Here is a 27,961-nt window from a genome sequence, read left to right on the forward strand (position 1 = left end):
GGGACCTGATATGTTTAATACCCTGCAGAGAATATAGCCCAGAAGAAGCGTATAGCATAGCTTTTATTTTGGAAAGAGCCATTTCTCTGTAATAAACTCTCTTTTCCAAAGATGAGTGATTTCTCAATCAGATAGATTTATTATTTTATTACTTTGTTGTTACAGCAACATTAAATTTAAAAACTGTACTTTTGAGTTAAAAGTGGTGAGGGGAGGAACACAGGAGAGGAAGACGGGACAAAGGACAGACTGGAAGGTAGGCAGAGGTTACCAATAACTAATGACTGAATGTAAAGTGGTTTATAAACCTAGAGTAAAAAAGGGTTAGAAGCACTCATGGGACTATCATCGATCATAATGGCTTATTGTCAGGAGCCCTCGTTAAAGGGGTTCAGCCCAGTGCAGAGCTGTCTCTGCTTAGTTTAGGATTATCTTTGAGTTATTTTTCCTTTTTTCCCTTTGTAAAGTCTTTGATTTCTTCTTTAGTTGGCTGCACTGCATATATGACACATTAGATCACAGATGTGAAGGATATAATAAAAATACTGGCCTTCTGAACAGTTTATTTCCGCCTCCACCACTCGATCAACTCTCACATGGTGACTCTCTCCCGAATCCAAACTGGGATATGGTTCCTCAGAAGAGAGACCTAGTTTCTTCGCTAGTGCTGCTTCTTTGTAAACAGATGTTCAAACTTATTTTTAAATGTTGCATTGGATTTGCATTTAAATGACTCAGTCTTTTACATAAACAATGTAATATACTGGTAATATAAAATATGCCTCAGTGTAGCTAAAGAAGTGATGCATCTGCTTTTCACAGCTTCAACCTCTGAATGCACATCTGCCACCCACACCTCGAGAGCCTGCTGATTTTTATTGAGCCCTTATAAAGAGGATCCAAACAAAAAAATGTTCCAAAGACATGGATGTGATGTCACTAACTAATCGCCCAACATGCACTGCAGCAAGCCCCCTTCCAGTGAAACAAGGTACCGCTCGTGTCTCTGTGTGTCGTTTGCTGGTGATAATACGGCACAAAAAGACTCTTAGGGATGACATTATCTCCAATGTTCTCTGAAGACTGACATGCCTGTAATGACCAAGCACAGCATGCTCTCTGTTGATAGTGCTTACAAACCTCAATTTGGGAGGTGGTGGGGGGACAAAAAAGAATGCCAAGTGTGATTCAGACCACAGGGTGTTGATTTCTGGGAAAGTGGCTCCGGAGGCTGGAAGTACAAAGACAGATGGCAACATGGTGCACCGATTCCCCTATGAGGCTTCACACACAACAAGAAATCTATTTATGAGATGGCTCTCTGAGTGTAATGCCACTAATTTGGGTCTGATGAAGAACACAGGAGCCGTGTGGCAGCAGCGGAGACTTTCAGCCATCTCTAAAAGGATTTTTGAGAGACCAGATGTGGTGTGCAATGAATTTAATTCGACTGCATTCGTCCCTAAAGAGCATCTTATCAGGTTATACGCTGACTTTTATATACGGGAGCGACTGTCTGCCCTTGAATTCATTTCATTTTTATGACCTTTGATGAGAATTGATTTATTTATTTTGTTAATAAAAATATAAAGAACAGAGGTTAGCAATAGTTTGATGCTTTAAATTTCCAATGCAACACATAGGCAACTATTTTACTAATTAAAATAATAAAAAGAAATTTACAAAGATCCTGAAAAATATCAGCAACTAAAACTAACCCCGCTGGAATCAAATGCAACCTTCAAGTGATGTACACACTCACACAACAATTGATTTGTTGTTTTTGGAGGTACCAGACAGAAAAGGCTTCTTTTCCAATAAAGATCAATACAGATGTCTAGGGCAGCATTGTCTCTGAATGGATATGTGATCAGCGTCATTCCCCGACCCTCGCTGTGAATTACTTGCAGCGTTTGAAATCTTAAGTCTGGCTTTGTCCTTCGGTCCACGGCTTCTGAAGCATCTCAACTATCAAATTACACCAACAAGTTAGGGCCGATTTATGAGAAATCACTTTTTAAAGGAGGAAAAACAAGGAAACAGGCAACGCTGTGTAAATACGTGACCGTGTGATGAAAATTGCTGGTGGTATTACCTCCTCCATCAAAAACCTCCGCTATTGTGGTTAGCCCTTTAATCATAACATGCATTGCATCTGCAAGTAAGTCGTGATGTGCACTGCTGAATATTTTCCGTGTGAGACACCCTTCAAAGGAAAGGGAAAAAAATGGAGTCGATTTTAAATTCATCTTTAAAAACGTACAACCTAAGGGGACCTTTTCACTTAAACACGAGCTAACCCACTCACGCAGAAAAGAGGTTTAACAGCTCTCAAACGCAAGACAGGCAGGGCTGATTGCAGGGAAGGAGGCAGAGTGTGTCTGCTTTTAGAGGCTGTGTTGGCTCAAGTGAAGCCAAACTGGACACAAATCATCTGGAGCACCATCCAGAGGGGTGGGCGTGTGGGTGGGTGGGAAGGCAGAGCAGATAAAACGAATCCTAAAAAGCTCCTGGCAGCTGAATAAAACAGCCCCAAAGGCTGTCTGTCATGGCATGGTGTTCAAGCGTTGGCCCCCTCTTTCTGTTTCTGGCTTTGTTCGTGTCCTGGTTTCACGGCGCCTTTCATCTCCCTTCCCTGCCTCTCCCATAGGTGCCTGCGTAATTACTACTGACACAAAGAGAAGGAAGCAAACATGAATCCGCAAACATTACTAAAGTAATTAATTCCCGTCGATTCACTATCTTTCGATTCATCTGCCGGTTTGATGAGCTTGCCTGCTCCCCCCCACCTCCCCGTCTTATTTCCCCTGCAAAGCCTGATAAAAGAACAGAGAAAACCCAGATTTATTGTCACTTATCATTCAAATTACGCAACAAAGTCACCTTGCTTGATCCTTTCAGCTCTGAATATTCTAATTTGTCAACTATAAACACTTCACCACACAGCCTTTAATAGCACGGAGAGGAAAAGCTTGAATCCTATCTCACGGCTTCAGTCTGCAGGTGCGGGGAGCAGAAGCAGATACTTCCCTGTGAATCATTTAATGGCAAATAAAACTGTAACTTCACAGTCTTTGAAGAAGTGCAGGCTGTCTGGTTTTCGCCACGGCTGTGATATATTTATGACAGCAACGAGGAGGATGTCTCTGTCCTCGATTTGGAAGAATCCGTCTAGCCGTAAACAACATTAGCGTTGGCGGTTGCAGTGGATGCAGTGTTGTAATCTTCAGCTCGAACCTTGTTTGATAAAGCCTTTTTCTCCGCAGAGCACGTTGGTTGTGGTTTAAGAAACCTTCATTTTCTTCTTGTTCTCTGGTTTTGCCTTCTCTTTCTTTGTGCTTGCATGAGAAATCCACTCTAACATCATGATTGCATCACCTCACACACGTCTTTCCTGTGGGCATGAAATCAGCACAACAGCTGGGCTGTCAGAAGGTGTCGTTTTTGCAAAAAGGAAACAGGGGAATAACTGGCTGCGCAGGCTTTCAGAGGATCCTCCAGACACGCTGCCGCCTACCCCCCCTCCTGCTGCTCTACGATGAACTGCTGAACTCCAGATGGGGCTGACTCTTTGACTTATTAAAGATTTACCAGGTGAGTTTGGCATCATTCTCTTGACCTTCAAAGCTGCAAGATGAGGGGGACGCTGCACCAAGATGCCAAGCATTTGAGGACAGGAAGCCACCAAACGACTTTGTTGGATGGACTGTGTGGGGTGGCTGTCAACAGAGAGAAAGCACTATCATTTGTAGTAAATTACAAACCCACGCAGAGCCCCTTCAGCTGAAGCACAAACGCACACCTGCCAAGAAAAGAGGACGCATGCCCACACATGCATCTCACTTGTATCCACGTGCCCATAAAAGCAACAAAACACACCGTTAGACCAATTTCACCAAATTTACGCAAACAGGGTATTCATTTTTTGCAACAACGGGACCATCTTTAGAAAATCATTGTAAAAAAGAAATCACAACTCTTTACAGTGAACATACCTTAGAGTTTAGGGACTTTTCAAAATTTCAAACCAAGTCAAGAGGTATAAGAGAAGTCTCTGTAGCAGTGATAAATAGCAGCAGCTAAAATCATGTGACGTGCATTATTACCTCTGACAGGCCTGCTCTCAGGAGACAGCGGGCTGGTATTTTGGAGGGATAAATATAACAAGTTAGAATGGATGGAAAATCTCCACTGAATATTTGGCTGACGTGGAGCCAGATCTGAAAAGTCAGTTGTCTTTGATTTGTCAGCGCAGTTATGGACCCGCCACAGGCCGTCTGGGAGTTCTCCTGTGAGTAGGTTTTATGTAACCAGAGTACAAGAACTCGGGGGAGGATTCACTGTAGGCGTTGGGAAGAGGATGTAATGCGCGGACCTGCCAGTTAGAGCTGAATCAGGTGGGTCTGAGTGAATGAGGTGTTTTCCTTTCAAATCGCAGCTCAGATGTAACGGCTTGAACATAAAAGAATGGCAGAACTTTTGTCCTGTGTTCAGTATAACCGCTCGTTTATGGTGGGAAATTAAGAAAACACCAGCAAATGGAAAAAACTCTGCAAAAGCAAACAAAACACAACGGAAACAGAAAGAAAACAACCCGAAACTAAACGGAAGCGACAATAACGTGAGGGAACAGCGGTGGAATTTACAAGCTAACGGTATGATATGAATCATGTAATTAAAACACGCATTACCTCCATCTTTTCCTCCCTTACGACGCCAATGAGACCCTCCCTTCTTTTAAGCGTACCTCAATGCGATCCTTCACGTTTTGGTTTCTGTCACCTCCGCAGCCGCTCCGTCCTGTTGCTGTGTCCCCAAAAACACTTCTGTTGTGTTTTGTGAGATTTTGTTCAATTTTATTCTCATTTATTTGTGGGGTTTTTTTTTTCAACTTCTGTTGAGTCTTGTGTCCTTTTACAGTATTTTTCTATTTGCTGGTGTTTTCTTAAGGTGCAGTCCGTTTGACTTCTCGAGGTCACCGTACTCATTCATGTAGTAGTTCAACTTTTGCAAGGAAACAACAAAATCCTTGACTTTGTGCAATGATGACGCAAACAGGTCCCCTCACAACTTCTAATTAGGGCGACCTTTGAGCTGATGACACCTAGGGTAAATCTGACAACAGCCGGGGTTTGGAAAGACATTTCATACCGAGACCATGATACTGAATAACACAACACATCTTGATACAGAACTACATATTTTTATATATGACTTTACTTATGGTGAAGATGGAACACTTTCTAGGATTCAGATTTGCCCGGAAAGCCCCTGGAAAGTACCACAGGAGGTGCTCACCATGTGTAGTATTTTTTATAAAGTAACCGGATGAAATCGTTAAATTAGAACATGTGCAGGAGACAAAACACTGATGTTCCCAGCTGTAGCCCTGTCCCTGTTTGACACCCAGTTAAAGGGTTACACTGTAACTTAAAATGACTCTCAGAGAGACTCCATGTTTAAACTCATTTACTTCAACTTGTGAATTTATTACCTGGGACTTTAAATGTGGTTATCTAAGGATTCAGGGTGTGAAGCAGCTGCCTGTTGTGACCTGCTAGGAGAGCTAATAAACATGAACTGAAACGGTCCATTAAAACCAGAAGAGCCAGAAATCATGTACATGTTAAGAAAAAGTGCTGAGTGCTAATAATTTGCTCTTACATTGCATTATAATTTCCCCCTGCTCACCAGCCACTTCACTAAATAGACTTTCTCAGTTGCTTGTTACTGATAATATCAAATCAGCCGACTGCAAAAAGGCAGACACGTTTGAGACAGCAACAGGAAATCCGAATGTGAGCATCAGAATGGAAAATAAAGGGTTTTCCCACATAAGCGTCTCTGAGGTTTACAGATAATGGTCCAAAAAAGAGAAAATCTGTGGATGTGGATGTTGATGCCAGAGGTTAGAGAATGGCCACACTGCTTTGAGCTGATAGGAAGGCACAAGAGCATCTGTCAATGCACAACACAAATAGAGGCTACAGTTCACACAACCTCACCAAAACTGGGAAACACAAGACTGGAAAAGTGTTGCCAGGATGTACGTGTATGTATACATAGTACAGAATTCAGAGCAGCAAAGTTCTTGCAAGTTGTATAGTCATTTAAATATTTTGCCAGCATGTAACATAACAGCATGCTGAAAAATCACAGGTGTGGCCCTTTAAACCCTACAGCGTTCCTTGAGTGGAGTGGACGGTGGCTGGATGTGGTTCTGGAGAGGTGGAAAGCACAGCGTAAAAGCCAAGTGGAGCCTCGGGCAAGACACAGCATGCGCTCATGCTCCAGTTAACCTGAGTGCACCAAAGGTTAAGTGAGCTATAATTTAACAGGAACTTCTGAAATATATGCATAGGCAGGGGGAGATGACAAATCCATATCTCACCGGTCACATGTATTCTGAACTGTCACGTTTCATTTTGAGGTCTGCAGGTGGGCAACAGCGTTGTCTTTGCAGCAGAGCTGATTTCTAAAGCGCACAGAGCAAAGCAAACTCCGGTTGCTGCTTCTGAAATGAGGCTACGCACAGAGTAATCGTTTGGCCCGACCCCCAGGGACTGTGGGGAGACACTCTGACTTGTGAGTCCATTTTACCCCCGGCAACATGGTTCAAGCCACTGACTAGAAGCACTGCTTCAATGCCCACAGTGCTCTCAGAGGAAGTGACCTCAATACATCCAATAAGCCTGCTCGCAGGAGCGCGACAGCTGCAGAAGATTGGAAACACACCAGGTTTCTTATCTTAGATGCTGCTAAAATGAGAAAGTACATTGTTTTGGTGGTGTAAATGTCACAGGAAGAACAGCTCAAAGTTTTCTCATGCAGTCGCTATCTAAATGACATCTGCAGAGTAAAAAAAGAAAAGTCGACTGGCTTGAATAATTTTGGATTGTAATTGAAAAAATAAGAATTTAAAGGCAATGAATAGAAAATAGCAACAAATTTCTAATTGTGTCTACGTGCTAAAATCCACAGTAAAGAAGTAATGATTTTATTGATGATAAGAGACATTTGTAAAATGCAGACTACATAAGATGGTTGTTTGGGTTTGTGAATTCACACTTTTCACTACAAGATGAAGCCTGATTGCAGCCACACACTGCGAAGGTGGCCCAACCTCAGCTCTGTGATCTGATAGTGAAGTGATGTTTTTGTTTTTTAACTTTTGGATGGACACACGTACACGTTTTGCGTGTACTGATTTTATCAATGAACCTGCAATACTGCATACTGCTATTTGTGCAAATCTTTTTCCATTTGCTCACTAAGTGTGGTTGAGTTACATATCACAGATCGTGATGCTTTTATGCATTTGAATGGATTCCAACAAAATGTTTTTCTCACGTTCACTTAAGGCCTTTTTTTGCTTCCATACAGCACCCGTTTAGTCCTTGTAGTCAGGTCAGTTGTGAACATGTGTCTATAAATAAAGAGCCAAATATTTCACAGGAGATGCAACATATTGGGCTTTATCGGGCTGAGACAAACGTGCCTCTATATCCGAAGTTATCACATTGTGAAAAAAGGAACTGTAATATTACTCGTGTCCATTTTGTGTGGTTAAAAATCTTTTAAGTAGCATTACTAACACTTCTCAGCAAACACCAACAGCTGCAAGTTACTGTAAGTCATTCATGCAGGCTACGAGAGTCTTCCCAAGGTCTAGGGGGGAAGATCAGTGAGGGAGGTTTAAAATATCCCATGTTCACTGCTGAGAGGATAAGGATCTGGATCTGCGTGGTTTCTTTCAGGAGCTTTCCCCCCTTTTACTGCTGCTGTCACAATGAGGTAGTGCTGTAGCTGATAAGACAGAAATCAGTCCTTCACCTATGGCCTCTCCACAGGCGGCAAGCAAATTTTAAGGCTCTTTGCACTGTGGAGATTGTTGAGGTAACATACTGAGCTGCAGGAGCTGATTTGTGCTGATTAGCGGGCCCATGTGACTGTGGGCACCGGGTCCAGGTGATTGTGTGGGATCCTGCGTTTGGCACTTGTTACTGCGGTTTTCCACTGAGATGTTAATCATCCAGCATGCGCCAGGGGCATGATTAAATGTCACGCAGCGCCCTCAGCTTTGGCCCTCTCACTGTGAATAAACCTCTCTTACCCACAGGCAGACAGGGCCTGGAGCCTGCAGCCGCAATTTGAACTGCCTGACCTATGCAGTGCCACAGCTCCCCCTACAGGCCAAAGAACAAAAGACAACAACAACAACAAAAATTCTTTTTATTTGACTTAGAAAACGTTACTCAAAAGAGGAAACGGTGCAATCACCAGGTGACGCACAGACATAAATGCATATAGAAAGTATACAAAGGACAAAAAGATTTTTTTAAAAATGCAAATGACATAAATTAAGACAGAAGAAAGACAGAAAAAAGAAAGGATTGTCAGAAAAACTGAGGATTTTTCTCCAAGCTTCACATCCCAGTGCACCTCAGACTGCAATGGAGGAGTTTGCCGACCCCCACTCAGAGGTCAGAGCCTGAACTTCAACAAGTAACAGACATCGATGAGCAGTTAGTCTCATCATGAAGCTCTGTTTCTACCTGTTCATGATTTTAAAATAGAATCAGTAGAAATGTTTTTGCTTTGTGTTGTCGGCTTTTTGTTCATACCTAAAAACTATGAGGCTGTACACGTGTCCTCACTAGGGCACAAATTTGTGTTGGTGTGTTTATGGTGTAATGCGAAAGTAATGCAACTAGCAGTGCAGCAAATTACTTTCTCTGGCAAGTAATTAAGTAACGTACTACATTACTTTTAAGAAAAGTCAGTATGGACCGGTGGTAATATAAAATATTATATTATGCTTATTCTTTATCCTGCAACTGTAAATTCAATATGTGATCAATAAAATATCTAGTCATGTGTCAAATGGCATGGTTTGCACACTTCCTGGAAGGATGGGCAGAACTGGTCATTTAAATTTTAAAATGAAAACTACAGGTTTCTGTAGCTTCAATGTTTGGTGGTATGTTCTAAAAACGATCATTTATGATTTGTAAGTTGCATGTAAATATTTGACATCATTCTGAAAGTCATTCAAGAGCACCAATGGATCTTTTTCCCCCCCACATGTGCAGATGAAATTCTTCTGTTGTATTCCCGCTATTTAGACAGTGGCCCTTCCACGACGCGCTATTTCTTCAGCGTTTATCTGTTTAGCGCACTCTTCCAGGTCTGTTATGACCTTAGACGCTTCAGGTCGGTCTTCGGGATTCATACTCAGCATTGATCTGATGGTGATGTACTGTAGCATAAAAAGAGTAATAAAATATTAGAAACAATCTTTCATTTGCACCATTTCTAGAGCTCAACTTAGACATTTTCCACTAAGTGTATATCTTTTAAATCCAGAGTCTTATTTCCCTAAATATGATGATCATCCCTTTCTGATTTTGTTCTCATCGCCATCATGTTCATGTTTGAACCTGAACGTCCTGATGCTCCACAGACTTTCCTTGCTTCTGTGACAACTAAAAACAAAAAGGCCTTTTCTAATGATTAATTAGCCTTTCAGACACTGGAATACTGGAGAGGTGTTTGCTGGAAATTGTCTTCTGTTAGCTGATATAAATAATCCATCTAAAATCAAACACATACATTTCTAAGTGACCCTAAAAAATAGAGAGGTTTTGGATCACAGCCTTTACTCTGCCAGCACATGTCGTGAGAAATGCATACTGAAATTTGCTAATACACTGAGAAAATGTTGATGTACCTCCGAGATAAAAGTGGATGCAAATTCTTGGGGAAGCTCCTGTTTTCTGATGTCTTCCCATGTCTGAAATATAGTTCAGGAAATTTCTAATGAATAGTTAAAGACAAAACATTTGACCTCCTACAGATCATGAGCTACCATGCACAGCAACCTACCTTGTACTTTTCATAACAACTGGAGATTTTCCAAAGAAGCTCAAAGTAGATCAGCCCCAAAGCAAATATGTCAACCTTTCTGCCGTAGTTCTTGCCCTTCTGTGTTAAAGCAGTTAAACAGCATTAATAACAAGAAGCACTGAGCGCACAAACCTCCACCAAGGCAGCTCACTCTCTGGTCAGTGTTTACATTTAAGGGAATAGTACTGTATTTTGCATATAGAAATTCTGTAAGCATGGTTAATAAGTATTAATCGGTACTGATTTGTAAATAATTGGGCATGAATAACCTGAGCTTACAGAGCTCTAGACTAACCTTTTTCCCACGGTTGCACTGTGTGCCTAACGTTTGTTCTTCTTAGGTCCACCAACACAAAAGTTAGGCACACCCAAATTTTTCAACCGCATCAATTAACACTGCAGTTTTTACATGTGCACTTTTTGGGGGGGGGGGGGGGGGGGGGTTGCTGTCCATACAGGCAATATTAATTTGTAACAATCTTGTCAACACAAAGTTCTTTTTTTGGAGCGCAATTCTACAAGAAAGATAAGTTACTGAAAAAGTGCTTGTGCTTAAAGCGCTTTGGCAGTATTGTAGGTAATGTTAAACTTAATCATCATCTCGGCCTCCTCTGACGACCTGTTTCGCTGCTGCCTGCAGTTTAAAGGCAGTGGGAAGAGGGGACACTTGCATTTATCGCGGCATAGAATGTGTTTTCAGTCATTTTTCATCTTGTCATTACCCAACAGCTACATCCACTTCTGTAGGGCTTAGGCTACTCACTAGGGCTGGGTATTGTCACTGATTTCTATAATTGATTTGATTAAATTCAATCTTGACTCACAGTCAGAAATATTATAAATCTGATCATTTATCAGTACTGACACTTGTGAGACTTCATCAGGGATGTAAGCATCACAGCAGATGCCTTTGTGTCAAAGTAACTGAGGATAAAACACAGAAAACATGAAAGCGATTTTCCTGGCCTGACTTTTTATATCAGATAACCACCTTAAAAATATTCTGCAAGCTAAGAGTTTTTCAATATATTTATTTTTTTTAGAAATATACCGAAGTATTAAACAGCAAAATTAAGGATTTCTGGTCAGAGGTCATTTTGGGGGAAAAGAGAAAAACAGCGCCCGACAGCGCTGTAAACAACGGTAAATAAGCAAATGAATAATACAGAAAACAGATTTGAGATGGGAAACTGTTCTTGAAATACATTTTGGTCGAAGAGGGACAAAACTTGTTGCTCAGAATCAGTGAGCTGACGACTTTCAACCCCAACGGGTTCGTGCCATCAGGTAAGAAAGCCGTCATCTCACTGATACGTCGGCTCCACGCTCCGTTTATGGCTTTGTGTGGAATCTGTTTACTTGCTCTCATTTACTATTTTATCTGTTTGGTGGTTGTTCAAATAGTTTTGTGAGCTCCTGGCTTTTCTGGCAAAAAAAAAAAAAAACAATATTTAAAAATTGATTCAGGATTTAATGAATCAACATCGCGTTATTCAAGCTAAAATCCACTTTAATTGGAAAATCGACTACTACTCACCCGTCTATCCACCTAAACTTTCAAACGTACACACACGTAGGCCGAAAGGAATATCTGGACCAGGGGTCCGTTCTTCGTACCTCGCTTACTACATCCAAGATCAAATCATCGCGCTAACTTTGAGCTCGCTATCCCGGTTCTCCGAACACACCCGTTGTTGACGATTAGTACAGCTGGATGAAGTAATGTGAGATCACTGGGTGGCTTAACAGGGGCTACGCATCGATAGTAGAAACATTGATCGGCAACCCTTTGATTGGTCGGCGAAAATGTCGAAGGAGCGCGCTCAGTATTTTCCGGCAGCAGAGCAAGAACTCTTGAGTGAGGGATTTCAGGAGTTTCAGAGTTTAATTAAAACGCAAGGGAACACTGCAAAGGCTGCAAAAGCAAGGAGAGAGGGCTGGCAGAAAGTTGCTGACAAATTAAACTCGTAAGTAATTTAATAACAATAATAATGGAGTGGATTTATATAGCGCTTTTCAAGGCACCCAAAGGGCTTTACAATGCCACTATTCATTCACTCTCACATTCACACACTGGTGGAGGCAGCTACAGTTGTAGCCACAGCTGCCCTGGGGCAGACTGACAGAAGCCAGGCTGCCATATCGCGCCATCGGCCCCTCTGGCCAACACCAGTAGGCGGTAGGGTAAATTTATTATATTACATTATATCCTCTTTCACATTAGAGCCACAACAGGACCCACTAGAACATGGGAACAAGTAAAAGTGAAATATAAGAATATTCTACAGAATGGTAATATTTATCACTTATATTGCTTTTAGTCTCTTGAAAAGAGACCCTGAAATAATCTGTTTGTTTGTTTATAACAGCAACCAGGAAAAGGGCAGAGGAAAAAAAGACAGGTGGTGGTCCTGCACCCCCTCGTCAACAAGTTGGTTAAGTAAATAATACCCTCACGGGAAAATCGATATCTCTCTATGAGCACACTGTCGCGCTGAGCTAAAGGATCCTGTCTATCCCGCAATATACGCTGAATTCTGAGAACTCTCCTTATCAATCTTGCACCTTCCGCAATGGGCTGCTCGCGTATACGGACAGGACATGGCTGCGGCAGACTTCCCAAATCCACCTTCGCTTTTATAGCCGTGGTCTCTCATCTTGATTACACGACGTAATTTACAATTACTACTCTGAAATATGAATTACATCTGAAATAATCAAATACATGAAATAGAATGATTAATAGCACATTTCCCTTTTTTAGGAAATGACCTGTATGTATCTGTATGGAATCAATAAAAGAATCAAATACTGCATTACCTTTAGTTACATTGATAATATTTATTTATGGCAAAACAGTGGTAAAATATCGCTGTTGCTTTCGTATAAATGAAGCGGACATACCCGACTGGCCGCGATCTAATCCTGTTTACATAAAGTAAACCTGCTCCCGAGCAGGTTTACGCTTACGGATCTGTTGCTATGACAGCAAGTCCCGGATGAGCTTCGGAGAACCGACTGATCCAGGATCACGCAAAATCGTCAACAATCAAATCCAGCTAACTTACTTAGCGAGGTACGAAGAACGGACCCCAGGACCAATCAGAGGTCCTCTCCCTTACTATCTCTGATTGGTTTAGACCACGATAGGGGCATAATGTGCGTTTGTTGTTGATTACATGGAGATTTTCAGAGTAGCAGAGACTTTTTTTTTCTTCTTCTTTTTAATCGAATGACTGGATGATTTTTTTTAGTTGCATCATTGAGAAATTAGAGCCCCGGGCTTATTATGTAATAATACAATTTTCTAACTAACTAAGCAGTTCAATCTTTTTCTTGACGTGTTCTTTAAAGATATAATATGTTGTGGGGTCAATGTGAAAGAAATGCAGATGTAAAATGCAAAAGTGAGGTCAAAAGGTTAAATGTGACATATTTGGATGTAAACTATAATGTGATATTTAGAAGCCACATATACCAGTATCATTTCCTAAATGGAAAACGTATAAACAAACAGTACAATTTTAAGCAACGTTTTAAATATTTTTAAAGACATTTTATAAAAGTCTGACCTCATTTGACTTTGAAGGAATCGGAGATCAAGTAATGGGTTATTTAGAATCTCTTTATACACTGTATTGCCAAAAGTACTAAACCACTTATCCAAATCACTGAATTCAGATGTTCCAGTCACATCCTGACGCACACAGTGCACACAGGTTGCTGACTTTCTGCAGAGTCAATTTCTACAGAACTCCAAACTTCATGTGGCCTTTAGATTAGCTTAAAATCAATGCGGCTTCATGGAATAAGTTTTCATGGCTGAGCAGCTGCATCCAAGCCTTACATCACCAGGGACAATGTAAAGTGTCAGATGCAGTGGTGTAAAATACGCCTTCACTGGACTCTAGAGCAGTGAGACGTGTTCTCTGGTGTGACGAATCACACCTTGGTGGTTTCCAGGAGAATGGTACTTGTCTGGCTGCACTGTGCCAAGTGTAAAGTCTGGTGGAGGCGTGGGGTTGGTTTTCAGGAAGTTGTTCCAGTGAAAGGAACTCCTAATGCTTCAGCATAATGAGAAACTTCGGACAATTTTATGGTCCCAACTTTGTGGAAAATGTTTGGGGATAAACCCTTCCTGTTCCAACACCAGTGAACAAAGTAAGGCCCATTAAGACATGGATGAGCATGTTTTGTGTGGAAGAACTTGACTGGCTGGCACAGAGTCCCGACCTCAACCCCCATACAAAGATGAGAGCGGTAAATGCGAGCCAGTTTTCAATAAACACACTCCTATAGACACACTGCTTGTCCAGGTGCAAAGAACGGCTTCATATCAAATCTTATAGATTAAGAATTGAATATTGCTCAAGTTCATATGCGAGTCAAGGCAGAGGAGCAAATACTTTTGGCAAATATATTGCATGATTCCCTATATGTTGTCCATAAAAACATAGTTTCAAGAAATAGCTCTATGGAAATATCATCAATTGAACATCCGATCACTCTATTGAACTTTGAGAGGTCAGAGGTCAAGAATGATTTATTTTTAATCTTTTTACAATACTTTATGTTGACGATACACACCACACTTATAAGAATCATAGTTATAAGGCTTTTTGTAAATTTTTAAATACATCGCAATAAATCATAAACTTGAACTTGGTGGATGTATGCCACATTTGAATGGGTTGTTAAGATGACTCCACTCTACACGTCTACAAAGTTTTATCAGAATATATTCAAACGTTTTAAAGCTGTTGTGTTTACAGACAGAACAACATGTATGCAAACGCTACCAAAAACAGAACCTCCTTGGTGGAGGAAACAATACACTGAATTCTTCTTCACCATGACTTATTACAACACAGCCTGTACTCATGAAGTCACCATCATTTCACTAATCCAGTCATCAAAGGCTTCAGTGACAGATACCACTTAAGAGTAGAATAAATTTGAATAACAATGATACAGATATATTCAAACTGATGATTATTATGATACTACGAAATATAGAAGTTATCCCTTTGAGACAGAAATTCAATTTTAGGATTAATTAAGACAGATTATTTGCTCTGTATGATGTCAGTGAGCAGGGTTATTCCTGATACGGTCATCTCATGCACACAGATCTGCTTAAAGGCAGATCTGTGTGCAGCTAGTTGGGCACACAGACCTTTAAGCAGATCTGTGTGCCCAACTAGCTGTTGATTTTGTTTGCAAGGAGCAGCCAATCAGAAGTGAAGGCTGAACTGAACTAAGCTGCAGGAAGAGAGGATACTTTTTCAAAATGCAGAGCTCTAGTAGAACCCAAAAATAAAATGGAGCAGCTGGAAATTAGCATAATAATGTCGACGGACTCACCTGTTCAGGAGCCATGTATGATGGTGTTCCCTTCTCCTCAGTTCTCTTGATTGGGGACTTGTCATCGTCGTCGTTCTCAGCAGTGACCAGTCCAAAGTCTCCGATTTTCACTTTTGTGTCCTGCCCAAACAGGATGTTGGCAGGCTAGCCGGATGAAACAAAGCAAACATGTGACCAATTGTTACATCCTGTGAGGCTGTGGGAGTGTTGGTGTGGTGTTGCAATAAACAGTAACGAGTGAGAATCTCTGGGTTTCTGTGGATTTCGGTAAAAGAGTAAACCGAATAATTTTAGAAACGTAAAGTCACATACGAACATTACACCTTGTTGTCAGGTTTTAACCCACACACACACACACACACACACAGCTGTGCGCTACCTGTGGTTAGCCCGTTATCTGCTTCGTCTGGCTCACCTTCAGGTCTCTGTGGATGAGCTTCTTGGAGTGAATGTATTCGATACCACCGACCATCTGCTGAGCAATGGTCAGACTTTCTTCTCTTCTCTTGGAGTTTGATTTCTTCGTATACCAGTCTTCTATCCAGTCTAGAAGTGTTCTGGTGTCACACAGTTCCATCTGAATGTAGAGGTACTTCTTGGGTGAACCAGTGGAAGACCTAAAACAGGATGAATGATCAAACAGTGAAATGATACAAAAGAAGCGAAGAATTACTTTCACAAGTCTTACTGTGTACTGCAGCTTTCGTCAGTGCTGTCTGACTGGTATCCTGAATACCCCGTCCAACACGAGAAGTATCTAATGATATTAGGGTGCTCGAGGTCTGACAACGCCATGGCTTCTCGTAGAGCTTTTCTAATTCAAAGAGGGGGGAAAAAAACTGAATCATACAACTTTACTATAACTAACTGTAACAATATAAACCAATAAAGCACGCAGTGAAATCATGCAATATTACAGAACACTTCACTTACTCGTTCCAGCGGATGATCTTTATTGCGTAATACTTTTCCACCAGTTTATCTTTTACCTTGACTACTCGACCAAAAGCTCCTTTACCCAGCTTCTCTACGTAGTCAAACTGTGAATTACTGTTGACAGAAATCTTTTATTAAATATCAATTTCTTAAAGCAGTTGAACAGAAGGTGATAATTTTGATAATATTGCATTCTCATATTTTTATTTTCCACACCTGAAGATTTCTGAATCAGCTGACATATCACTGGGGGAGCTTCCTGAACTGTTTTCTTCAGGACACAACATATCCTTGACAAAACAATACAATATAATGCATAGTGTAAAAAAAGAGAAAGAAAGAAAAGACACCAAAGCATGTAGCATGAATTAAATCAATGAACTTTCATTGTTCACATCATTGAACTACTAAGCTGCAGTTCACAGTATCTTTTTTAAAATACTGTGAACTGCAGCTTAGTAGCATGTCTGAATAGATATTCACAGATTTTGGGCTTCATATAAGCTTTTTGTTGCTCTGCAAATTTGAGTAAATACAGAAGATTTTGCTAGAAAATATAAAGCAACAGTAAATTAAAGTAAATCAATATTTGCTGCATATAAATAGCAATGTTGGGTTACTTAACGTAATCCCTGATTCTCTGATAATGGAGTGAGATGTTTCACTATGGGAATCACCTTGGTGTGACTAACTATGGAAGCTCCAGTGACACCCTGTCTGTCCATGACAGATCTGTCGAGCCGTGCCCCTCCTGACTCATTCTCAGTAGATTTCTTTTGGTCCGCAAGTAAAGGATGAAAGTGCTGGTGAAACACTGTTATCAAAGAACCAGGGATTACGTTAAGTAACCAAGCGCTCTTTTTCTACCTTTGCTCGGTGTTTCACTATGGGAGATATAGCCCATTCCCAAACTGCACCAGCCCCCTGAAGCTACGCTCCAGGACTACACCAGGTATAGCAAAGGATCTCAGGTCAGACCTTAGGCACTAGATTCCAGCACTGCCTGAGCCAGGGTTAACTATGCAAAAATCCAGTAGGGCTGCCACGATTAGTCGACTTGTCACATTTACGTCTACTATCAAAATCGTCAACCACTAATTTAATAGTCGACGTGTCTGAAGCTTTGTAAGATCCTGCAAAATGCAGGAATAACTAGTAGGATTTAAAAGTGTAATAACGTACTGAAACATAAGATGGCAGCACTGCATGTACAAGGATGCCAGCTGCCACCAAACACGAAAGAAGAAAAAGAAGCAGCAGTCTCCGGTATCATAGCTGTGCCCAAATTCAGGGGCCGCATCCTTTGGAGGCCGCATTTGTAGGCCGATTACGTTACAGCAACACAACGAAGACTGTCCAAATTTGAAGACTCCTCCAAATGCGGCCTTCATTTCCCCAGATTTGAAGGATGGGTCGGGTGTATCCTTCATGGCCCAACCTATCCCAGAATTCATAGCGTGGCCCAGCCAATTCCAACAATGGCGTCAGCTACTTAGTTTAAATATTAATCTTTCTGGGTCACAAAATAAACTTAAGATATTTACAAGCAAGAATGTAAGTCGTTCAGATCATTTAAAAATGTTGGTGTTTGGCTTTTTTCAGTGTTTTATTAGTTTCTGAGTAAATCGGTTTGGCTGAGATTAAAGTTATAGTTTTCTCACAGTTAAATAAACATTAAACAGAAGAGTGAGATGATCGAGAATTTACTCCAGTGTCCTGTTATATTTTAGGTAGTCAGGAGCAGACGGCTGAGTTTATTAAACTCCACTGAAACAATCTGCAAATTTCATTAAAAGTTTAATAAACTATCATCTTGTCTTTATTTTTAGTTAGCACATACCTTAAACACATAAAGCTGTAAGCTAATGATTGTTATATAAGAGCAGACGCACGCTGGTGCAAATGGCCTGCATTTGTATAGCGCTTTATTCAGTCCCTAAGGACCCCAAAGCACTTTACACTACATTCAGTCATTCACACACACATTCACACACTGGCAATGGCAAGCTACGTTGTAGCCACAGCTGCCCGAGGCGCACTGACAGAGGCGAGGCTGCCGGACACTGGCGCCACCGGGCCCTCTGACCACCACCAGTAGGCAAACATGGGGTTAGTATCTTGCCCAAGGATATTTGGCATGCAGCCAGGAGGCAGCGTGGGATCACCGATCTTCTGATTAGTGGCTGACCTGCTCTGCCAAGGCAATTCCCATAGTAAAACACTGAAGTTAGAAAAAGAACTTGTTTTTGTTCTAATATTCACGTTTGATTTAAAATAGGACAGTGTGCGTGAAACATCAAATGTGTTGTCAAGCTTTACTGTCAGTTTCTTCAGGTTTCACTCAATTTTTGATCTTGTTTTTAGGAGGATTTCAGACTGGACCTTGGAGTCACTCAGACACACTGGCCGCTTTTAAAGTTTTTACTCAAAATAGCACTGTTAGTGTGAAAGGTAATACAAGACCTGAACCTTGGAGTTTTTTGACGATTTACAGGTCTGTGCCACAGGTTCTGATGAAGTGCCACAGGAATCCCTGGGAGAAAACAAAGAGGTAAATTAGTAAACACTCCATCCTTTTTCTCTCTTTTGCTTATCCTCATCAGGGTTGAGGGAGGCAGGAGCCTAACCCAGCTGTCATAAGGCGAGAGACAGTGTACATCCTGGACAGGTACCAGTCTAGTCTACCATTTTCACAAATCTACCACTGCTTTCAGTTTGTGACTTACGGTTCAGTCTGTGGCGTGGGCAGCGTGGCTGAGGCGCCATCTTGAAACACTTCGAAGGGCGACACCTGAAACACAAGCAGAAAGTCTTTAACTTCTGTACCATATCGTCCTCCTTAAAATCTTTGTATGTTATGTTAATTACATTTGCAGGCAACAACTCAATGCATTTATTTATGGTCGGTCTTATAATTTAAGTGATCTACTGAGATTTTCCTACACAACCATCTATGGTTTACAGAGAACCGCCAGGAACCGAGAAGATATCCAGTGAGTGGTAGTTCTCTGAAAAGGTCTAGCTGATGCCAGGGGAGAACGTCAATAATGCTTTGTGTTGAAGGGAAAGCACCATTAACTCAAATAAGCATAAAGGTAGAAGAGCATCTCTGAAACAGCAGCAGAAGACCACACTGGTAGCCACGCCCATCAAGATTAAACCAATTTCAAACTGGTTTCTTGAACATGACAATGGGCCTGATTTACAAACAGTGTGCACAAACAAATGTGTGTGCAAATTTGGAGTAGGAAAGTTTTATGCAAAAAAAGAAATAACAATAATAAAGACTTTATTTTTATTTGTCGTTATTACTTTTGGTCATTTACAGTTTTCCAAAACACCACAGACTACAAAATGCTCAGAATTACAAAAAAAAAAGCTTGTAAAAAAAAGAAAAAGAAAAAAAAGGCTAAATATTACTAATTTCATTGTTTTCTTGGTGCTACTGTTACATGTATAAAACGTTTGTTTTGTACTAGCATTAAACTTTGTGAACTGACTATGCCTATGGCTCTTCTCTATCTAAACAGTACTTCCTCTGGGTCACACATGCATTGTAAACTGGAAGGTAATTTTGTGTGCAAATTCAGACTCAAATGGCCTTCGTAGTCACTGGATCTTAACAAGTCAGACAGTATTTCCTGGTACTTCATTTTGACCCCTTAACATTTACAGTAATAATAAGATCCACTGTTTGCTCCAAGTTACATGCTCCACCATGCATACAAGTTAGTGTTTGATTTAAACCAGCACAGGTTATAATGTATTGCTACTCACCCCGTTAGTTTTGCGTTCAGATATACCATCAAACAGAGTTTTTCTGCATTTCGGGTGAGAACGTTGCGCATTTGAATCTTTTTTCTTCATCTGAAAGAAAAACAGATTTTTCAGAAATGACATCATTGTTAAGAATAGAGCAACAAATTTGTGAAACGTGTTCCATATACAGGCACATGCACCATCTTACCTCCACGATTAGATTTTCCTTCTCATTCAAACTTTCCAGGGCATTTTGAGCTGCGTTCTGCTTTGCTTTTTCAGCGTTCTTCCCCTCACCATCAGGAAACCTTTGCCCATTGATCACAGCCCTCATGATGACTCTGACAAAGAATTTTAAAAGCTCTAATTAACATTGCTGATGTACTCCAACTCAAAAGTTTGATCACAGCTTCTCATTTAACAGTTTTTCTTTATTTTCATGACTATTTACATTGCAGATTCTCACCGAAGGCATCAAAACTATGAATGAACACATATGGAATTGTGTAGTAAACAAAAAAAAAAAAAGAAGTGTGAAACAACTCAAAAAAAACGTTTTATATTTTAGATTCTTCAAAATAGCCACCCTTTGCTTTGATTACTTTATGAGCTTCATAAGGTAGTCACCTGAAATAGCAATAAGTGATAACTGAATGTTTCTAGAGCTATGCGAGGACATGGCAACATAACCGCGGGGAAACTTCTGGGGATGATGATGTTGCAGGAGTGAGCACAACATGACAAATCTGTCAGAGAAGGGCGAAATTTTGATCATGCCGATCGCAGAAATGTGAAGCCACGGAGGCTTTTTCATCGTTTTGATGGTCAGTGTAGTGGCTATATTAAGTTCTTAAAGTTCTCTCTTTACATGGTTTGGTTATGAAAAGAAAGAACTGAATCCCAAGTTAAATAATGTAATAAGCGAGGTCATTGCCACAGTCAACTACGTCAAAACACGACTTGTCAAAGCCCAGATTTTTCGACTGCGGTCAAGTGAGCCCTCACTTACGAAGTCGCAGTCAAGCTAGCCGCCCCGCCAGCCGCACCGAAAATGTGGTTGCACTACTCTTACGTATATTACGGTATGGGTGAAGACCGGCTTAGAAACGCAGTGTTTTCTGTCCTGACACTATTTTACTTCACAATCCACTCCCATTTTTAGTGTATCTCCACTTTCCCCCCTGTGATCCACAGCCCAAATTACTGTATGATTCAGAGAAAATTAACAATAAAATTTACCCAATTTACTCAACTATACTTTTAATGTCCTCATCTTTGACCTCAGATTACAGGAAAACTGTAAGAGGTGACGCAGATATTTCACTGGATTATGACTCTGGGTGACCCCCACTCTGCACCCTGTGATCCACAGCCAAAATTACTGTACGGATTTTGAGAAAATTCATAGCAAAATCTTCCCATTGTGCTTTACTGTACTCCACATATTAACATCTTTGAGCTCCGATTACAGGAAAATTGTAAGAGGTGACGCAGATATTTCACTGGATTCTGACTCTAGGCTGTCGCCACTCTTCACCCTGTGATCCACAGCCAAAATTACTGTATGGATTTTGAGAAAATTGATAGTAAACTTTGCACAATTTACTCTACTGTACTCTATATATTCTCATCTTTGAGCTCAGATTAAAGGAAAACTGTAAGAGGTGACGCAGATATCTCACTGGATTATGACTCTGGGTGACCCCCACTCTGCACCCTGTGATCCACAGCAAAAATTACTGTATGGATTTTGAGAAAATTCATAGCAAAATCTTCCCATTTTGCTTTACTGTACTCTACATATTGACATATTTGGCCTCAGATTACAGGAAAACTATAAGAGGTGACGCAGATATTTCACTGGATTATGAATCTAGGCTGTCGCCACTCTGCACCCTGTCATCCACAGCCAAAATTACTGTACAGTTTTTGAGAAAATTGATAGTAAACTTTGCACAATTTACTGTACTATACTCTATATATTCTCATCTTTGAGCTTAGATTACAGGAAAACTGTAAGAGGTGATGCAGATATTTCACTGGATTATGAATCTAGGCCATCTCCACTCTGCACCCTGTGATCCACAGCCAAAATTACTGTACGGTTTTTGGGAAAATCCATAGTAAATATGCACAATTTACTCTACTGTACTCTATATATTCTCATCTTTGAGCTCAGATTACAGGGAAACTGTAAGAGGTGACGCAGATATCTCACTGGATTCTGACTCTAGGCTGTCGCCACTCTTCACCCTGTGATCCACAGCCAAAATTACTGTACGGTTTTTGAGAAAATTGATAGTAAAAGTTGCACAATTTACTCTACTGTACTTTTAATATCCTCGTCTTTAACCTCAGATTACAGGAAAACTGTAAGAGGTGACGCAGATATTTCACTGGATTATGACTCTGGGTGACCCCCACTCTGCACCCTGTGATCCACAGCAAAAATTACTGTACGGATTTTGAGAAAATTGATAGTAAACTTTGCACAATTTACTGTACTATACTCTATATATTCTCATTTTTGAGCTCAGATTACAGGAAAACCATAAGAGGTGACGCAGATATTTCACTGGATTATGAATCTAGGCTGTCGCCACTCTGCACCCTGTGATCCACAGCAAAAATTACTGTATGGATTTTGAGAAAATTCATAGCAAAATCTTCCCATTTTGCTTTACTGTACTCTACATATTGACATCTTTGGCCTCAGATTACAGGAAAACTGTAAGAGGTGACGCAGATATCTCACTGGATTCTGACTCTAGGCTGTCGCCACTCTTCACCCTGTGATCCACAGCCAAAATTACTGTACAGTTTTTGAGAAAATTGATAGTAAACTTTGCACAATTTACTCTACTGTACTTTTAATATCCTCGTCTTTAACCTCAGATTACAGGAAAACTGTAAGAGGTGACGCAGATATTTCACTGGATTCTGACTCTAGGCTGTCTCCACTCTGCACCCTGTGATCCACAGCCAAAATTACTGTACGGATTTCTGATAAAATTAAATCCTATTCCATTACCAAACAAAATGAGTTCATTGAAGTATTTGCTTAACTACAAGAAATGTCTTTCCACACACAATTTAAATTTTTCAAAATGTCATTCACACACCACCTCAAGTATCAACTTCAGTTTTAGACATTATTTATTCAGTGCTTAATCACAACAATAGTCAACTTAAGGCACTTACATAATAAGTTAAACCTTACAATAATACATACAGAGAAAAACCCAACAATCATATGACCCCCTATGAGCAACAGTGGGAAGGAAAAACTCCCTTTTAACAGGAAGAAACCTCCGGCAGAACCAGGCTCAGGGAGGGGCGGCCATCTGCCTCAACCGGTCAGGGTGAGAAATTACATTTCTCAGATTACTGATTTCTCATATTACTACTACACAGTTTAGATACACTCAACAAAAATATAAACGCAACACCTTTGTTACTGCTCCCATTCCCCATGGGATGGACGTAGAGACCGAAAATTCATTCCAGATACACAATATAACCATCCCTCCCAAACAGTGGTCACAAATCAGTCCAAATGTGTGGTAGTGGGCACATCTGCCATATTGAGATAATCCATCCCACCTCACAGGTGTGCCACATCAGGATGCTGATCTGACATCATGAGTAGTGCACAGGTGTACCTCAGACTGCCCACAACAAAAGGCCACCCTGGAATGTGCAGTTTTTTGCGCTATTGGGGGTCTGGGGACCCAGAACCGGTCAGTATCTGGTGTGACCACCATTTGCCTCATGCAGTGCAACACATCGTCGCATGGAGTCTATCAGATTGTCAATTGTGGCCTTTGGAATGTTGGTCCACTCCACTTCAATGGCTGTGCGAGGTTGTTGGATATTCGTGGGAACTGGTACACGCTGTCGTATACGCCGGTCAAGCACATCCCGAACATGCTCAATGGGTGACATGTCCGGTGAGTATGCTGGCCATGCAAGAACTGGGACATTCTCAGCTGCCATCTGCCCTGAACAATGTGAACCATGATTCATCCGTGAAGCGCACACATCTTCAACGTGCCAGACGCCATCGAATGTGAGCATTTGCCCACACAAGTCTGTTACGGCGACGAGCTGGAGTCAGGTCAAGACCCCGATGAGGACGACGGGCATGCAGTTGAGCGTCCCTGAGACGGTTTCTGACAGTTTGTGCAGAAATTGTTTGGTTGTGCAAACCAATTGTTCCAGCAGCTGTCTGGGTGGCTGGTCTCAGACGATCTTGGAGGTGAACCTGCTGGATGTGGAGGTCCTGGGCTGGTGTGGTTACACGAGGTCTGCGGTTGTGAGGCCGGTTGGATGTGCTGCCATATTCTCTGAAACGCCTGTGGAGACGGCTTATGGTTGAGAAATGAACATTCAATGCACGGGCGACAGATCTGGTTGACATTCCTGCTGTCAGCATGCCAATTGCACGCTCCCTCATTGCTTGTGGCATCTGTGGCATTTTGCTGTGAGACAAAACTGCACATTCCAGGGTGGCCTTTTGTTGTGGGCAGTCTGAGGTACACCTGTGCACTACTCATGATGTCAGATCAGCATCCTGATGTGGCACACCTGTGAGGTGGGATGGATTATCTCAATATGGCAGATGTGCCCACTACCACACATTTGGACTGATTTGTGACCACTGTTTGGGAGGGATGGTTATATTGTGTATCTGGAATGAATTTTCGGTCTCTACGTCCATCCCATGGGGAATGGGAGCAGTAACAAAGGTGTTGCGTTTATATTTTTGTTGAGTGTATCTAAACTGTGTAGTAGTAATATGAGAAATCAGTAATCTGAGAAATGTAATTTCTCACCCTGACCGGTTGAGGCAGATGGCCGCCCCTCCCTGAGCCTGGTTCTGCCGGAGGTTTCTTCCTGTTAAAAGGGAGTTTTTCCTTCCCACTGTTGCTCATAGGGGGTCATATGATTGTTGGGTTTTTCTCTGTATGTATTATTGTAAGGTTTAACTTATTATGTAAGTGCCTTAAGTTGACTATTGTTGTGATTAAGCACTGAATAAATAATGTCTAAAACTGAAGTTGATACTTGAGGTGGTGTGTGAATGACATTTTGAAAAATTTAAATTGTGTGTGGAAAGACATTTCTTGTAGTTAAGCAAATACTTCAATGAACTCATTTTGTTTGGTAATGGAATAGGATTTAATTTTATCAGAAATCCATACAGTAATTTTTGCTGTGGATCACAGGGTGCAGAGTGGGGGTCACCCAGAGTCATAATCCAGTGAGATATCTGCGTCACCTCTTACAGTTTTCCTGTAATCTAAGCTCAAAGATGAGAATATATAGAGTACAGTAGAGTAAATTGTGCAAAGTTTACTATCAATTTTCTCAAAATCCGTACAGTAATTTTGGCTGTGGATCACAGGGTGAATAGTGGAGATGGCCTAGATTCATAATCCAGTGAAATATCTGCGTCACCTCTTACAGTTTTCCTGTAATCGGAGCTCAAAGATGTCAATATGTAGAGTACAGTAAAGCAAAATGGGAAGATTTTACCATGAATTTTCTCAAAAACTGTACAGTAATTTTGGCTGTGGATGACAGGGTGAAGAGTGGCGACAGCCTAGATTCAGAATCCAGTGAAATATCTGCGTCACCTCTTATAGTTTTCCTGTAATCTGAGCTCAAAGATGTCAATATGTAGAGTACAGTAAAGCAAAATGGGAAGATTTTACTATCAATTTTCTCAAAAACTGTACAGTAATTTTTGCTGTGGATCACAGGGTGCAGAGTGGAGATGGCCTAGATTCATAATCCAGTGAAATATCTGCGTCACCTCTTATGGTTTTCCTGTAATCTGAGCTCAAAGATGAGAATATATAGAGTACAGTAGAGTAAATTGTGCAAAGTTTACTATCAATTTTCTCAAAATCCGTACAGTAATTTTGGCTGTGGATCACAGGGTGAAGAGTGGAGATGGCCTAGATTCATAATCCAGTGAAATATCTGCGTCACCTCTTACAGTTTTCCTGTAATCGGAGCTCAAAGATGTCAATATGTAGAGTACAGTAAAGCAAAATGGGAAGATTTTACCATGAATTTTCTCAAAAACTGTACAGTAATTTTGGCTGTGGATCACAGGGTGAAGAGTGGAGATGGCCTAGATTCATAATCCAGTGAAATATCTGCGTCACCTCTTACAGTTTTCCTGTAATCGGAGATCAAAGATGTCAATATGTAGAGTACAGTAAAGCAAAATGGGAAGATTTTACCATGAATTTTCTCAAAAACTGTACAGTAATTTTGGCTGTGGATCACAGGGTGAAGAGTGGAGATGGCCTAGATTCATAATCCAGTGAAATATCTGCGTCACCTCTTACAGTTTTCCTGTAATCGGAGCTCAAAGATGTCAATATGTAGAGTACAGTAAAGCAAAATGGGAAGATTTTACCATGAATTTTCTCAAAATCCGTACAGTAATTTTGGCTGTGGATCACAGGGTGAAGAGTGGAGATGGCCTAGATTCATAATCCAGTGAAATATCTGCGTCACCTCTTACAGTTTTCCTGTAATCGGAGCTCAAAGATGTCAATATGTAGAGTACAGTAAAGCAAAATGGGAAGATTTTACCATGAATTTTCTCAAAAACTGTACAGTAATTTTGGCTGTGGATCACAGGGTGAAGAGTGGAGATGGCCTAGATTCATAATCCAGTGAAATATCTGCGTCACCTCTTACAGTTTTCCTGTAATCGGAGCTCAAAGATGTCAATATGTAGAGTACAGTAAAGCAAAATGGGAAGATTTTACCATGAATTTTCTCAAAATCCGTACAGTAATTTTGGCTGTGGATCACAGGGTGAAGAGTGGAGATGGCCTAGATTCATAATCCAGTGAAATATCTGCGTCACCTCTTACAGTTTTCCTGTAATCGGAGCTCAAAGATGTCAATATGTAGAGTACAGTAAAGCAAAATGGGAAGATTTTACCATGAATTTTCTCAAAAACTGTACAGTAATTTTGGCTGTGGATCACAGGGTGAAGAGTGGAGATGGCCTAGATTCATAATCCAGTGAAATATCTGCGTCACCTCTTACAGTTTTCCTGTAATCGGAGATCAAAGATGTCAATATGTAGAGTACAGTAAAGCAAAATGGGAAGATTTTACTATCAATTTTTTCAAAAACTGTACAGTAATTTTGGCTGTGGATCACAGCATGCAGAGTGGGGGTCACCCAGAGTCAGAATCCAGTGAAATATCTGCGTCACCTCTTTCAGTTTTCCTGTAATCTGAGCTCAAAGATGAGGACATTAAAAGTATAGTTGAGTAAATTGGGTAAATTTTATTGTTAATTTTCTCTGAATCATACAGTAATTTGGGCTGTGGATCACAGGGGTGAAAGTGGAGATTAACCAAAACTGGGAGTGGATTGTGAAGTAAAATAGTGTCAGGACAGAAAACACTGCGTTTCTAAGCCAGTCGGCACCTATACCGTAATATGCGTAAGAGTAGTGCAACAACATTTTAGGTGCGGCTGGCGGGGCGGCTAGCTTGACTGCGACTTCGTAAGTGAGGGCTCACTTGACCGCAGTGATTTTTCGGGACTGTGCGAAGTAATGGGCTCCGACAACACAGCCGTTGTGTATCACAGCGAGTCCCGCGTATTCCAAGTTAAACCAAATAGCTATTATTAAACTAATATAAGACTACAAGGACTTAGTAGTTGGTTTAGCACTTGCATGGCCCAATGCACAATATGGCAGCATACCCTCTTTAATATATTGCAGCTGCCGAACACATTTATCCGGTTTTAGCTCACCTTTTCTCACCAGGTCTCTCTAAAACGTTCTCATATTCCAGCTTCAAATCGTTCCTCCGTGCAAACTTTTTCAATCGTGTTGTGTACTTATTCTTGCCCATCTTAAATCGCGAAACCCTGGTCGGACAAATACTTGCTATAGTACAGCAGAGCTCACACACAGATCTAAATTTCCCACCACCGCCGGCTAGTGAG

General features: G+C 41.0%; 1 protein-coding gene across 3 annotated transcripts; it reads right to left on the bottom strand.

Annotated features, from left to right (window-relative positions):
- Positions 1–3,567: 3,567 nt before the first annotated feature.
- LOC308388820 (interferon-induced, double-stranded RNA-activated protein kinase-like) lies at positions 3,568–27,961 on the bottom strand. Of its 3 annotated transcripts, none has more exons than XM_080869762.1 (13): positions 27,767–27,961; positions 20,174–20,306; positions 19,984–20,073; positions 18,933–18,997; positions 18,676–18,739; positions 16,423–16,496; positions 16,204–16,320; positions 15,959–16,084; positions 15,686–15,887; positions 15,271–15,414; positions 9,886–9,981; positions 9,731–9,793; positions 8,217–9,259 (listed from the first exon to the last, which is right to left on the bottom strand). In XM_080869762.1, exons 1-13 carry the CDS (start codon positions 27,865–27,867, stop codon positions 9,122–9,124), a joined length of 1,413 nt encoding a protein of 470 aa, XP_080725888.1. In that variant the 5' UTR covers positions 27,868–27,961; the 3' UTR covers positions 8,217–9,121. The 3 variants fall into 3 exon arrangements, with proteins under 3 accessions (XP_080725889.1, XP_080725888.1, XP_080725887.1); XM_080869761.1 differs by having other exon boundaries at positions 9,886–9,984; XM_080869763.1 differs by lacking the exons at positions 8,217–9,259; positions 9,731–9,793; positions 9,886–9,981 and adding an exon at positions 3,568–3,719.

This window comes from Rhamphochromis sp. 'chilingali', assembly GCF_963969265.1.
Source record: "Rhamphochromis sp. 'chilingali' genome assembly, chromosome: 20".
Taxonomy (NCBI): domain Eukaryota; kingdom Metazoa; phylum Chordata; class Actinopteri; order Cichliformes; family Cichlidae; genus Rhamphochromis; species Rhamphochromis sp. 'chilingali'.

Coding starts and splice junctions, on each gene's coding strand:
- LOC308388820 (XM_080869761.1), bottom strand. CDS start 27,867: ATGGGCAAGAATAAGTACACAACACGATTGAAAAAGTTTGCACGGAGG. Junction 16,497..18,675: donor AATCGTCAAAAAACTCCAAG/GTTCAGGTCTTG, acceptor TGTTTTGTCAAG/GATATGTTGTGTCCTGAAGA. Junction 16,085..16,203: donor AAGATCATCCGCTGGAACGA/GTAAGTGAAGTG, acceptor TCTTTGAATTAG/AAAAGCTCTACGAGAAGCCA.